Raw genomic sequence first — 12,043 nt, 5'->3', positions numbered from 1 at the left:
GAAAGGTATGGAGAGAGTGATGGACAAACACCTATGGGAATCATGCCTTGTTACTTCTGCTACCTATGAAACAATGTGTCAGCTAAGAAAACGTAAGTCAGAAAGTAGTTCTGTGGCCCCAGGTAGAGAGCTATGGACTACTGTTATGCTATTAAGAAAAAGTGAAAGAAAACCAAACCAAACCAAAACCAAACCCAAAACAAGCAGTCCTGTGCATGGTGGAAGGAAGCCAGGCTTCACTGTGCTTTTCTGTCTGGAGTCTCGAAAATCTGGTAAATATGAAGCATTTCAGCTTTTCCTGAATGAAGGTATTAACAGAGATACTGTCCACTATCCAGATGTCTGTTTTCATGAAATTTGAAGGAGTTTAGTATCTTTGAAACTTGCCAATGGGTTTAAAATTAAGTAGGCTGTAGAAATACAGTAAGGGAGGAAAACACAAGCACAGTAGGAACACTTAAGCCTTCAAGCTAAAAATAACCATATAATTCAAGTGGGCGTTATGGAAGATGACATATTGTCAGCTACATAGAATCATAGAGTCATAGAATAGAATCACAGAATGGTTTGGATTGGAAGGGACTTTAAAGATCATCTAGCTCCAACCCTCCTGCCATAGGCAGGGACACCTTTCCACTAGACCAGGTTGCTCAAAGCCCCATCCAACCTGGCCTTAAACACTGCGAGGGAGGGGGCATCCACATCTTCTCTGGGCAACCTGTTCCAGTGTCTCACCACCCTCACATCTTGCTTATTTAAAGTGTAAACACTACTGCAAGCTATGCCTGGTATCACAGAAGATGACACTCAAAATCAGGAGGCAATCCAGAATTCCACCCAAGTGTCTTTCTCATATAGGCACGGGACGACATAAGTTTCAGCTGTGTGGGAGGCCAACCTATTCAGCAGAAATATGGTTTCCTGAACATGCTAGTTTCCACCCTCTGTCAACAGCTAAGCTAAATATATCAGTAGTACTGTGGTAAGCACTGTAGAGCTGACCAGAAGGGAATTTGGTCAGATATGGGTATCAAGGTTAATAATAAACATAATTTTTAAAATTAAGTGTACATACCAGTATGTCACATTGATGAATCATATGCTGAGCTGATATGCAAAGTCATGAATCATGACCATCTTTGATTTAACTTGATATGTTTCTAATTATACAAAGCCTTTTCTTTTGCTTCTGCCCCATGGAACACTAAAATGGCCATTTAAAATCCCTTTCTAATGCAAAATTACAGAAATATTTAAGTCATCATTTCTCAAATAATAGATATAAAATTATAATTCCCAAACCTCAAGAATCTGGATTTGATTAAACATTTTATTAACACACTGGAATTTGAACTGTACAAATGTAAAATGAATTCATAGTTATAGTTACCAATCTCTTTCTGCACCAACAGAAATGACAGAAGACTATATATATATGTTTTACTTATGTATGGATTTAATTTTTAATATAAAGTTACTTTCTGAACATAATTATTTTAATAAAAGTTATTCTGTGAAGAGTTGTTATTTCATATTGCAAATGCTACAGTATAATGGCATACTTTCAGATTTTTTGAAAAAATCTTCAGGTAAAGAGTTACAAGCAATATTGATCCTGTTTTATGTCTGTTTTCAAGAAACTGCATAATTTCTCCATGTCTTCTGATGCTTCACCATAGAGAGGATTCGGAAAAGAAGTAGCATTCACATCTTCATTAAAAGGATACTAAAAAAAACCCACACAGAATGAAATTTAAAACCCAAGTAATTAAATTCGTTTGTTAGAATGGACATATGAATGGCTGTAGATGCATTACAGAAGTAACATATGATGTTAAGTTCAAAGAAAACTATAAAATCTCTAAACTTTTCAGACCAGATTTTCAGTTGATAAAAATTAGCATAGCTCCACCAAGACCATGATCTGCCACATACACCTGATCAAGTCATTTAACCTTCTTCTGCATCCATTCCCAACTTTGTTTTACTTGTTTCCAGAGCTCTTGCTCTAACACACGTATAGTATTTTGGGAGAATCTGTGTATAATAGTGTAATTGCAGTGGGACACTAATTTTGGTTGTAATTGTAATTTTGGTTCTAATTGTAATTTAAATGACTGGTTCTAATTTTCTTGAACGAGGAACATATGAGAAAAGAGATAATATGAACTCTTCAGGTAGGGACTTCTGTAGTTCTAAACATTTTCTTCAGCATCTGGCTTAATGGAAAGTGTTGAACTACTGCATGGTGTAACAAGTAGCTACGGTAAGAAACATTAATGAAATTGCTATTATGAGGTCCTTGTCAGCCAATCTAACCCTAGTCATCTTTCTCAGATCTCCAGAGGTGCTAACATTATGAGTAGCGATATACCGTTCACTTTAAGTGACTTTTTTCACTTTCCTCTGCAAATGAATTTTATTTAATAGCCCAAGATATATCCTACTTTAGAAGAGAAATGTGTTATTACGTACCTCATGCCATGGAGAAACACTGATTTGAACAGCAGGTGAGGTGGCATACCCAGAGGACTATAAAAAGAAAAAAGACTGCTTCAGAATATTTTTAGTAACATTTAAATAATATTCCAAAAATATACTTCCATGTGGCTGTCTGAGTAACACACTCTATGGATTCAAAACTACAAAGCTATATTATAGGCAAGTGTGTGGCAACGCTAGGCCTGCATGGTTTTGGTGTTCAGAAAGGTCTGTGGAGAATTGTTCTTTCTTTATGAAACTTACAGACACCTGCAAGTGTGTATCTTGCGGGTATTCAGCTGGAGATAAGAGCTGTTGCTCATGTTTTACCATATCTTTTGACTGGTGATACACCATTCAGATTTAAGGCTCATCGGACTCAGAGAAAACTCATAACTTGTTTTCCCTTTTAAAGGAAGAATTAGTGAAAACACGTATTTTCCCAAACTTAAAGAAAATAGAGGAAAATCTGGTACAGCATTGGACTTCAAGCACAGTGCCTGGGGCTGTCTTCTATGAAAATGTCTCTCCTGACACTGTGCTTCTGTTTTTCAACTTGCTATTAAATGAAGCCTGCCAGGAATCTATTTTAACTAAAATAAAAATGTCCTGATAAATTGGACGTGATTGTGATGGACATGTTTCCAACCTGGAGCTCTCACAAACACCAACCTGTAAGTCAACTAATTTGATCTAATGTCTCTAAAATCAGGTGTAAGGAACCTTTTATAGAAAGTAAATGGCACGTCATAGTTAATCCTATTCAAAGCTTCAGTGGAATCTTATATTACTGACTGTGGAAAGGACAAGGAAGTTTTACTTTCTATTTCAAACTAAGCCTAGTTCTTTCAATGCTAATAAGGGTAGTATCAAAATGAGGGGCAGGAAGGGTGTTTTTAAACATTTTTTTTTTGCTCCTTTTACTCCAAGGTTCTTCGTCTGTATTATTTTCAAGGATAAATCAGAAATCGCTGCATTTTAAGTCAATCATATTTCTCTTGTTAAATGTAAAACATAAATTTTAGCTACCACTGTAATTTGATAATTAAATCTTGCCTTGAAATCTTTTGTTGCAATATGCTCACTTTTAGATATATATTTTATTCACAAGTGTCCTTTGTTACTCTAGCAGTCTCTTAATTATGATCCACTAATGGTATTAGAGAAATGTATGACTAAGTGTTTGTTTACTGTCAGGGTGAATTTTACAGTGATGGGAATAGTAATGCACATTTAAGATACTGGGAAGTGTTATAAACTATTTTATTATAGTTAAGTGAGTGGGACAATGGGACAGAGTCCAGTTGGAGGCCTGTGTCTAGCGGAGTCCCTCAAGGGTCGGTTCTGGGACCAGTTCTATTCAATATATTCATTAATGACTTGGATGAGGGAATAGAGTGCACTGTCAGCAAGTTCGCTGATGACACAAAACTGGGAGGAGTGGCTGACACACCGGAAGGCTGCGCAGCCATTCAGAGGGACCTAGACAGGCTGGAGAGTTGGGCGGGGAGAAATTTAATGAAATATAACAAGGGCAAGTGTAGAGTCCTGCATCTGGGCAAGAACAACCCCATGTATGAGTACAAGTTGGGGACAGAGCTGTTGGAGAGCAGCGTAGGGGAAAGGGACCTGGGGGTCCTAGTGGACAGCAGGATGACCATGAGCCAGCAATGTGCCCTTGTGGCCAAGAAGGCCAATGGCATCCTGGGGTGTATTAGAAGGGGTGTGGTTAGCAGGTCGAGAGAGGTTCTCCTCCCCCTCTACTCTGCCCTGGTGAGGCCGCATCTGGAATATTGTGTCCAGTTTTGGGCCCCTCAGTTCAAGAAGGGCAGGGAACTGCTAGAGAGAGTCCAGCGCAGAGCCACGAAGATGATTAAGGGAGTGGAACATCTCCCTTATGAGGAGAGGCTGAGGGAGCTGGGTCTCTTTAGCTTAGAGAAGAGGAGACTGAGGGGTGACCACATTAATGTTTATAAATATGTAAAGGGCAAGTGTCATGATGATGGAGCCAGGCTCTTCTCAGTGACATCCATTGACAGGACAAGGGGCAATGGGTGCAAGCTGGAACACAGGAGGTTCCACATAAATATGAGGAAAAACTTCTTTACGGTGAGGGTGACCGAACACTGGAACAGGCTGCCCAGAGAGGTTGTGGAGTCTCCTTCTCTGGAGACATTCAAAACCCACCTGGCCGCGTTCCTGTGTGATATGATCTAGGTAATCCTGCTCCGGCAGGGGGATTGGACTAGATGATCTTTCGAGGTCCCTTCCAATCCCTAACATTCTGTGTGATTCTGTGTGATTCTGTGAGTGTGCAAAGGCAACTTGGGTGCTGAATCATGCATTTTGTGTTTTTGTTGGTGATGGTGTGTTTCAGTTGTTGGGTATTTGCTTTGTATATTTTTTTTTCAGAAGCAAAAGGAGACAAGTCCAGGGAGCTTTTTATTTTCTATGTCTGGCTAAATATTTAATTCAAAAGTCTTTTTTCTCAGATTCAGCAGTTTACAGTCAGGATTAGTTATAAACATCAAGATGTTCTCAAAACTGAGTTGATTTCAAATCTGCCTGTGTTTTGAAAATGCACTGGAGCTGATCTGAGTGATGCAGTAATTTTTAATTCTTACTTATTTTATTAAATAGCATTCTGTTAAAGGTTACACTGTTTGTTTTAATGGAAAACTTATTTGAGGACTACAGTCTCACATTTTTCTGAAGGTATAGAAGCAGCTATTGCTACTTACCTTTACTTTCCCAGATGAACTAAGGTCTTCGTACAATGGGTTGGCAAATGAAGTATTAGTGGTTTCCTGCAGTGTCCTTGAAAAGTCAAGCAAACAACAACACCAAAACCACCTACAATATCACACAAGTTGCCAAAGAACCGAACTGTTTCAGACTGAAAAGACTTGAGTCGAAAAATATAGGCGGCTAAATGTATTTCTGACTGAGCTTTACTGAAATGAATGAAATTAAACCATGTTCTGTGTAAGTTGTGTGTAGGTTAAAATAAAAATTTTTCGTTTGTTGCTGCTAAAATATATATGCTTTTGGATATGCATAGAGCTATTTGGTATTCATAAAATGCAGGTACAGTGCTATACATTAAATAAAACATGATATTAGCTAAAAAGTTGAATTGCTGTAATGTGTTTGCATGTGGTGAGATCATGTTCTTTCTGTGTTTTACTACTACCACACTAGCAATTCAGTAATTAACATGGTCTTAGGCTCCAAGCTCAAGAACACTGTAGTTATTTAATTTTTATAAGAACTCTTTTTTTCTAATGAATTAAGAAAGAACTTGCATTTTAGTTCAACATAATCAGAATTAAAGCTATAGAAGCTCCCCATACCTTTTGCTACAAAGTCAGAAATATTTAAAAAATGACTGAAGTTATTGGAATGCAAAGGTTTCATGAATGAACACAATGCCTTAGGCAATTTATAATAGATGAATAGGACAAATTGTACAACTATGGGTTTCATGTCCATTACCTCAGCTAGAAGTTTAAAAACATGCTTTCCTGACAGAGGCCTTCGCATATTCATTTTTTTTTGGAAGTACTTATGACGTGTGCAGTCAATCCCATTAATTCTGCGAAAGCAAAATTATTTGGGGATGGAACTTCCTGCCTACATCTAAGTTTTTTTTCCGTATAGATGACTCGTTGCTAATATTCCAGAATGCTTGAAATCATCAAAACTGTCCCAATGGTGTATAAAAAGCAACAGCTGCATTGGTTAAAATTACTGAAGAATGAAGCAGAAGCACACTTTCTTTTTTTTTAATCTTTGCTTTTGAAGAGATGTATTTAATTGTTTTTTTTTCACTAATGCTTTTATGAATAAGAGCATATACATGCCTTTGTGTACATAGAAAGCTGTATTTGTAGATTATTTTAAAATAAAAAGTTCCCTAAAGCTAATACTCAATCTCAATGATCGAGAGATGGATTTTCTTGTATTACAAAAGTGTTTCTATTCCAAAGCTGCTCCTACAGATGGTTTAAGCAGTGTCTCCCTAGGAACTGAGAGACAGGCTCCGTGTTACTGTGGCAGGCAGGACTGAGGGGACAAGAGCAGTCACGGAGACGTAGCCGATAGAGGTGCTGGGAAGGGAAGCTGTTGTTCCCCAGCAAGAGCCACGGGGGAGATACACAGCATGATTAGATACACTAAAACCAGAATGGCTGCTCAGGAGGAAGGCACAGATAGGCTACAGAAATATATCACCGTATGAGTTAAATCAGTGCAAGAACCTAAGTCTGGGTTTTAGACTAAACAGACATGGGTCCTTAAAATCTTTCACAAGACTGCCAGAAAGTAATTCCTTCTAATGCCAGTCTCATAATTCAGTTTGATTACCTGACACAGCAATGCGGAGAGCTGAACCTGTTGGTTTGTTCATTTGATCTTAATGGTAATAAATCATGATGTTATGATGCTTTTAGTTGGCTAAGTGAAGCTGTAATATATTAGGTTATTTATATACCTCCTAAGGGTATATTTGCATACTAATCCTTCTGAATACAGTCCACAAAATGTACACAGAATTGATTTTTTACTCTAAAATCACACCATGGCTGACAAAACCTGAGGCTAGAAGCAAACTCAGATGAGAAGTTTTCAAGGAACTTGGCTCTGCTTCTAAACTAGTGCTTAAAGGGCCAGATTGCATGCCTTAATTTTGGTGTCTCATTTAGGCATCACAAACCAGCTGTACGGCCTAACAGCATGATACGGAATTAAGCTGCTTACAGTCAGTGGAGACACTTCCAAAGGGCAATGCAAGTCACACAATTCACAGTGGGAACCACCTTTAATGTGCCAATAGGAAATGATCAATATAGGGATGGGTCTGATTCTCTTTCATCCCCCACTTCTCCATTGAATTTAAGCAATTTGTGCAAGACATATATGTTGCTTATTTGGGCAAGAACACACTGAGTGCTTAAGTCTGTCCTGAGGGCAGGAAGGATGCTGAACACAGATCTCCAGCTTCCTCTGCAAAGAGGATAACTAAGCATCAGGATACTGTGCCAAACTGTGGGCACCAAAAAGAGTGCTGTCTGAGTTCTTCAACAGCGTGTCTGTGGTTGCTGTGTTCAGTGCTGGAAGTCATCTTGTCTATGTGTCTGAGGTTTTGTCAAGCATGAAAATTGAGTCTTGCTCAGGTTGTTCAGCAGATTTCAGGTATCCCTCCACATTAGGTCTGAATCATGAAAGAGCATATGTAGTTGGGCACCTAATCTTAGGGACTATGGGAATTTTATGGCCCAAAATATGGGCATTGGTTGAATTTATGCTCCCCAGATTTAGGTGAAGTGGAGAATAAGCTTTCTTAAGTTCTCTCATGTTCTTAGGAACCTTTTTCCCAAAGCAAGTCTTTCAAAGTCATGTTGAATATATTACCTTAAATGTAACATACATGTTACACATATATGCATGTAGATGCATATATATATATCCTGTATATGAATGTATTTATACAAACAACATATGTATGTGTGAACGTAGCAAACAATTCTTTCTAAGGTATACCAATAATTATCCTTAAAAATTTCTGAAATATTTTTGAATCACTTAAAAGACCTCAAAGAATATACAGTGAAAATTTAATCACATGTCTACACAAGTGTGATAATCCCTCAGTTGGATGAGGTGGTAACTGCCTGAAGAAGTCTGTGCTTGTTAACTGAGACGACATATTCACATTACTTTACATGTTGTGCGTACATCCCTAGAAGTAAACACAAGACATTAGATCTTTAGTTAATTAGAAATATGAAGCTTTCCTTATTAAAGCAAAGCTATGGAATACCCACTCCAGTACTCTGTCACCAATACAGATACTGCTGAGGAAAACCTAAAAGTGCAGTATTAGTCAGTGGGGTGAGTGTTGCCATCTGGTCATCAGTTTATACCCTAATTTTAAACTGCTTGATAGGGCAGTTTAACTAAATGTATTGCAGTGGCTTGAGTTAAGCTCATTCTTGAAGTGCTTGCTGTTACTTGACATAAGTGAAACATTGTCCTGATGATAGAAAATGATAGTTTATTGCTACACTAAAGAGCAGTATGCCTATCACAAGGCCTCGTGGTGGGAAGAAGGTTATGTATGTGTTACCACTGTACAGTAAGGGCAAGGGTAACTCATCGCTCAGAAAAATTATGGTCCTGAATAATTAATCAATGTGAAATGTTTATAAATGTCATTTATGAAGAAAATGCATAAATGCCAAGTTCAGAAAACTGTACCAAGCAGGGAACAATTAGGGTTAAAAGTGCCAAGCACAGGATGGTTTAGAAAAAAAAAATAAAGACATGTGGGTAAGGCAGTTCAGAGAACTGCATTTTCTAACATAACCAGAAATACCACAGTAGGAAAGGAGAGGATTAATCATCTTGGGATGAGGTTACATGGATCATAGCTTTGCTAAGCTCATCTGCACTCTTTAGTAGCAAAAACTACTGCCTTGTTATAGGTTTCTCCCGTACAACTTCACAGAGATGGGAGAAAGTTGTATGCTCCACAAAATACCTGCCAGTGTATAAAGGGACTGCTGAATAACATCATGTTTTTAAAGGAAAATTAAAGTATCTAGATTTCATTTGTTTGGATGCAATAGCTCAGAATTTTTTACTTTTCAATGTACCTTTCAATGAAAAATCAACTATTTCTTTTAGACAGTACAGAAATTTGTAGGAAATACAGTACTAGAAGAATGTTTATCACTGGGTCCATAACAACAATGTCAAAATCCTAGTGGGTCAAAGATTCGATTACAATTAAGCTACTGATTAAAATAATCCCTTAAAAGAATTCTTTATAGATGTTCTAAAGTTTCTGTTCTAAACAGAAACTATAACTCAAGACCTCAGTTTCCAAAGCATTTCTAAAACCTTTTTAGCTAAATTTAGGTTTGCAGAAGTAGGCTATATTTTGCACATCCCATAGAAGAAAGAGGAGGCGTGATGCGAGGAGGGCAGACTTTCCAAAAGCTGCATTTGGAATAATCTACAAGTCACTTGGGTGCTTGATTAGGCTGTTAATATCCTGTCTGGGCTTCCTAGGTCTGCACTTTGTGCCTTTTGAGTCACTTTAAGAAACGTAATTATTTATTTTTAAAAAATCAGTCCTTTGCATCTTTCATCTTGGTGATCTTGAAGGCTATAGACAGAGAGATCATCTCTGTTCTTTCAGCATGTCACAGAATCACAGAATCACAGAATCACACAGAATCACAGAATGTTAGGGATTGGAAGGGACCTCAAAAGATCATCTAGTCCAATCCCCCTGCCGGAGCAGGATTACCTAGATCATATCACACAGATACGCGTCCAGGCGGGTTTTGAATGTCTCCAGAGAAGGAGACTCCACAACCTCTCTGGGCAGCCTGTTCCAGTGTTTGGTCACCCTCACCGTAAAGAAGTTTTTCCTCATATTTATGTGGAACCTCCTGTGTTCCAGCTTGCACCCATTGCCCCTTGTCCTGTCAATGGATGTCACTGAGAAGAGCCTGGCTCCATCCTCATGACACTTGCCCTTTACATATTTATAAACATTAATGTGGTCACCCCTCAGTCTCCTCTTCTCTAAGCTAAAGAGACCCAGCTCCCTCAGCCTCTCCTCATAAGGGAGATCTTCCATCCCCTTAATCATCTTCGTGGCTCTGCGCTGGACTCTCTCTAGCACTTCCCTGTCCTTCTTGAACTGAGGGGCCCAGAACTGGACACAATATTCCAGATGTGGCCTCACCAGGGCAGAGTAGAGGGGGAGGAGAACCTCTCTCGACCTGCTAACCACACCCCTTCTAATCCACCTCAGGATGCCATTGGCCTTCTTGGCCACAAGGGCACATTGCTGGCTCATGGTCATCCTGCTGTCCACTAGGACCCCCAGGTCCCTTTCCCCTACGCTGCTCTCCAACAGCTCTGTCCCCAACTTGTACTCATACATGGGGTTGTTCTTGCCCAGATGCAGGACTCTACACTTGCCCTTGTTATATTTCATTAAATTTCTCCCCGCCCAACTCTCCAGCCTGTCCAGGTCTCTCTGAATGGCTGCGCAGCCTTCCGGTGTGTCAGCCACTCCTCCCAGTTTTGTGTCATCAGCGAACTTGCTGACAGTGCACTCTATTCCCTCATCCAAGTCATTAATGAATATATTGAATAGTACTGGTCACCTCTTGTTTCTTTGCAAACTTTCCTATGTGTGGTGGTTGTGAGAGGCACATTTCAGAAAAACTGAAGACTTCTGACTATAGAACTGGGTTTCATCCTTCAGAGAAAAAAATATTCCACAGAAGAAGGAATGGATTTGGATAGCAGCATTAGACTAATAAAACAAATCCCAAACAACAACTATGACTGCTGCTTCCTGGTTTTGTTTTTCTTTTTCTCAGAAAACTGCACCTTTTTCTCTCACAGTATCTCTCTCCATTCCAGTTCACAAGCTGAAAATGGGTCAATAAATGTCATCCTATTGTCATTCTGTTTATCACTTTGGGATATAGGAACAGAGGCATAGCCAGCAACGACCTCTGGCAGTCGTTCAGATCTACTTGGAGAGCCTCCCCTGGAGTACGCTATCCGTTCCCCCACACCAGACCTCCAGAAGGGCATGGTCTAATTGGAGAAAAGTCCCCAACAGTAACTGGGAATCATCATAATTGTAAGAAAACCTTAACCATGAAGAAAGGTTGAAAGCACTAAGCTTGTTTAGCCTAGAGAAAGCAGCCTGTAAGGAGACATGACAACTGCCTTCAAGTACATAAAAAGCTTTTTGCAAGGAGGAAGGGAATGGCCTCTTCTGGTCCATCATGAATAGGAATGAACTTAAATTGTAAACAGACATATTAGCAGTTAGAAAAAAACTTTCTAACAGCAAACTTTCTTTCTACCTAGGGTACCAAGATTGCCTGAGGACGTGTCCTGGTTTGGCCTAAACCAGGCCGATTTTCCTTTCAGTGATTTTTGCTTTCAGCTAAGTCTCCTCTAAGTAACTGCATGTTTGCAGACAGTGTCTGCCTCCAAGACTGATAACGCCCGAAGTTTGTAGTTATCGCTGAGGCACCGGTAGGGATGTTGTGCAGTAAGGCTCTTGCTGTACTTATTCTTAGAGAAAACCAAGGTCACTGATGAATTCCTCACTGCTTACAAGTGAAAAGCCGAAGGGGGGGGTCGCAGCTGCAGGGGGGAGCGGACAGGGCAGGTGACCCAAAATTGACCAACGAGGGTATTCCATTCCACACACGTCATTCTCGGTATAAAGGGGGGGGATCACGAGGGTCGCGCCCTTTTTCTGCTATGGCCGGTGTCCAAGGAGGACTCCGTCTGTTTTCCTGCTGCCCCCGATCCCGATCCGTGCATCCCTGAATCCAGCTCTCGACCGTTGCTAGGCCCAGCCTGGGCCTTCCCGGAGCCTGCCCTGCAGTGCCGGTGGTGACGTGGCTGACTTCAGGGGAGCTCAATCTTGGTTTTGTATATATATTTGTATATATTTGATTATTTCTATTATTATTATTATTTTTTTTTTCATTATTATAGTTTATTAAAACTG

At 39.6% G+C, this 12,043-nt stretch overlaps 1 protein-coding gene across 1 annotated transcript in view; it reads right to left on the bottom strand.

Annotated features, from left to right (window-relative positions):
- Window positions 1–1,597: 1,597 nt before the first annotated feature.
- MALRD1 (MAM and LDL receptor class A domain containing 1) overlaps window positions 1,598–12,043 on the bottom strand; it is a 302,374-nt gene continuing 291,928 nt past the window's right edge. The window contains 3 exon segments of the mRNA XM_068405612.1: window positions 1,598–1,726; window positions 2,476–2,532; window positions 5,223–5,298. Of these exon segments, the coding sequence (XP_068261713.1) occupies window positions 1,598–1,726; window positions 2,476–2,532; window positions 5,223–5,298 (262 nt within the window).

The sequence above is a fragment of the Nyctibius grandis genome, chromosome 7 (genome assembly GCF_013368605.1).
Source record: "Nyctibius grandis isolate bNycGra1 chromosome 7, bNycGra1.pri, whole genome shotgun sequence".
Taxonomy (NCBI): domain Eukaryota; kingdom Metazoa; phylum Chordata; class Aves; order Nyctibiiformes; family Nyctibiidae; genus Nyctibius; species Nyctibius grandis.
This window is presented reverse-complemented; position numbering and strand designations above follow the sequence as displayed.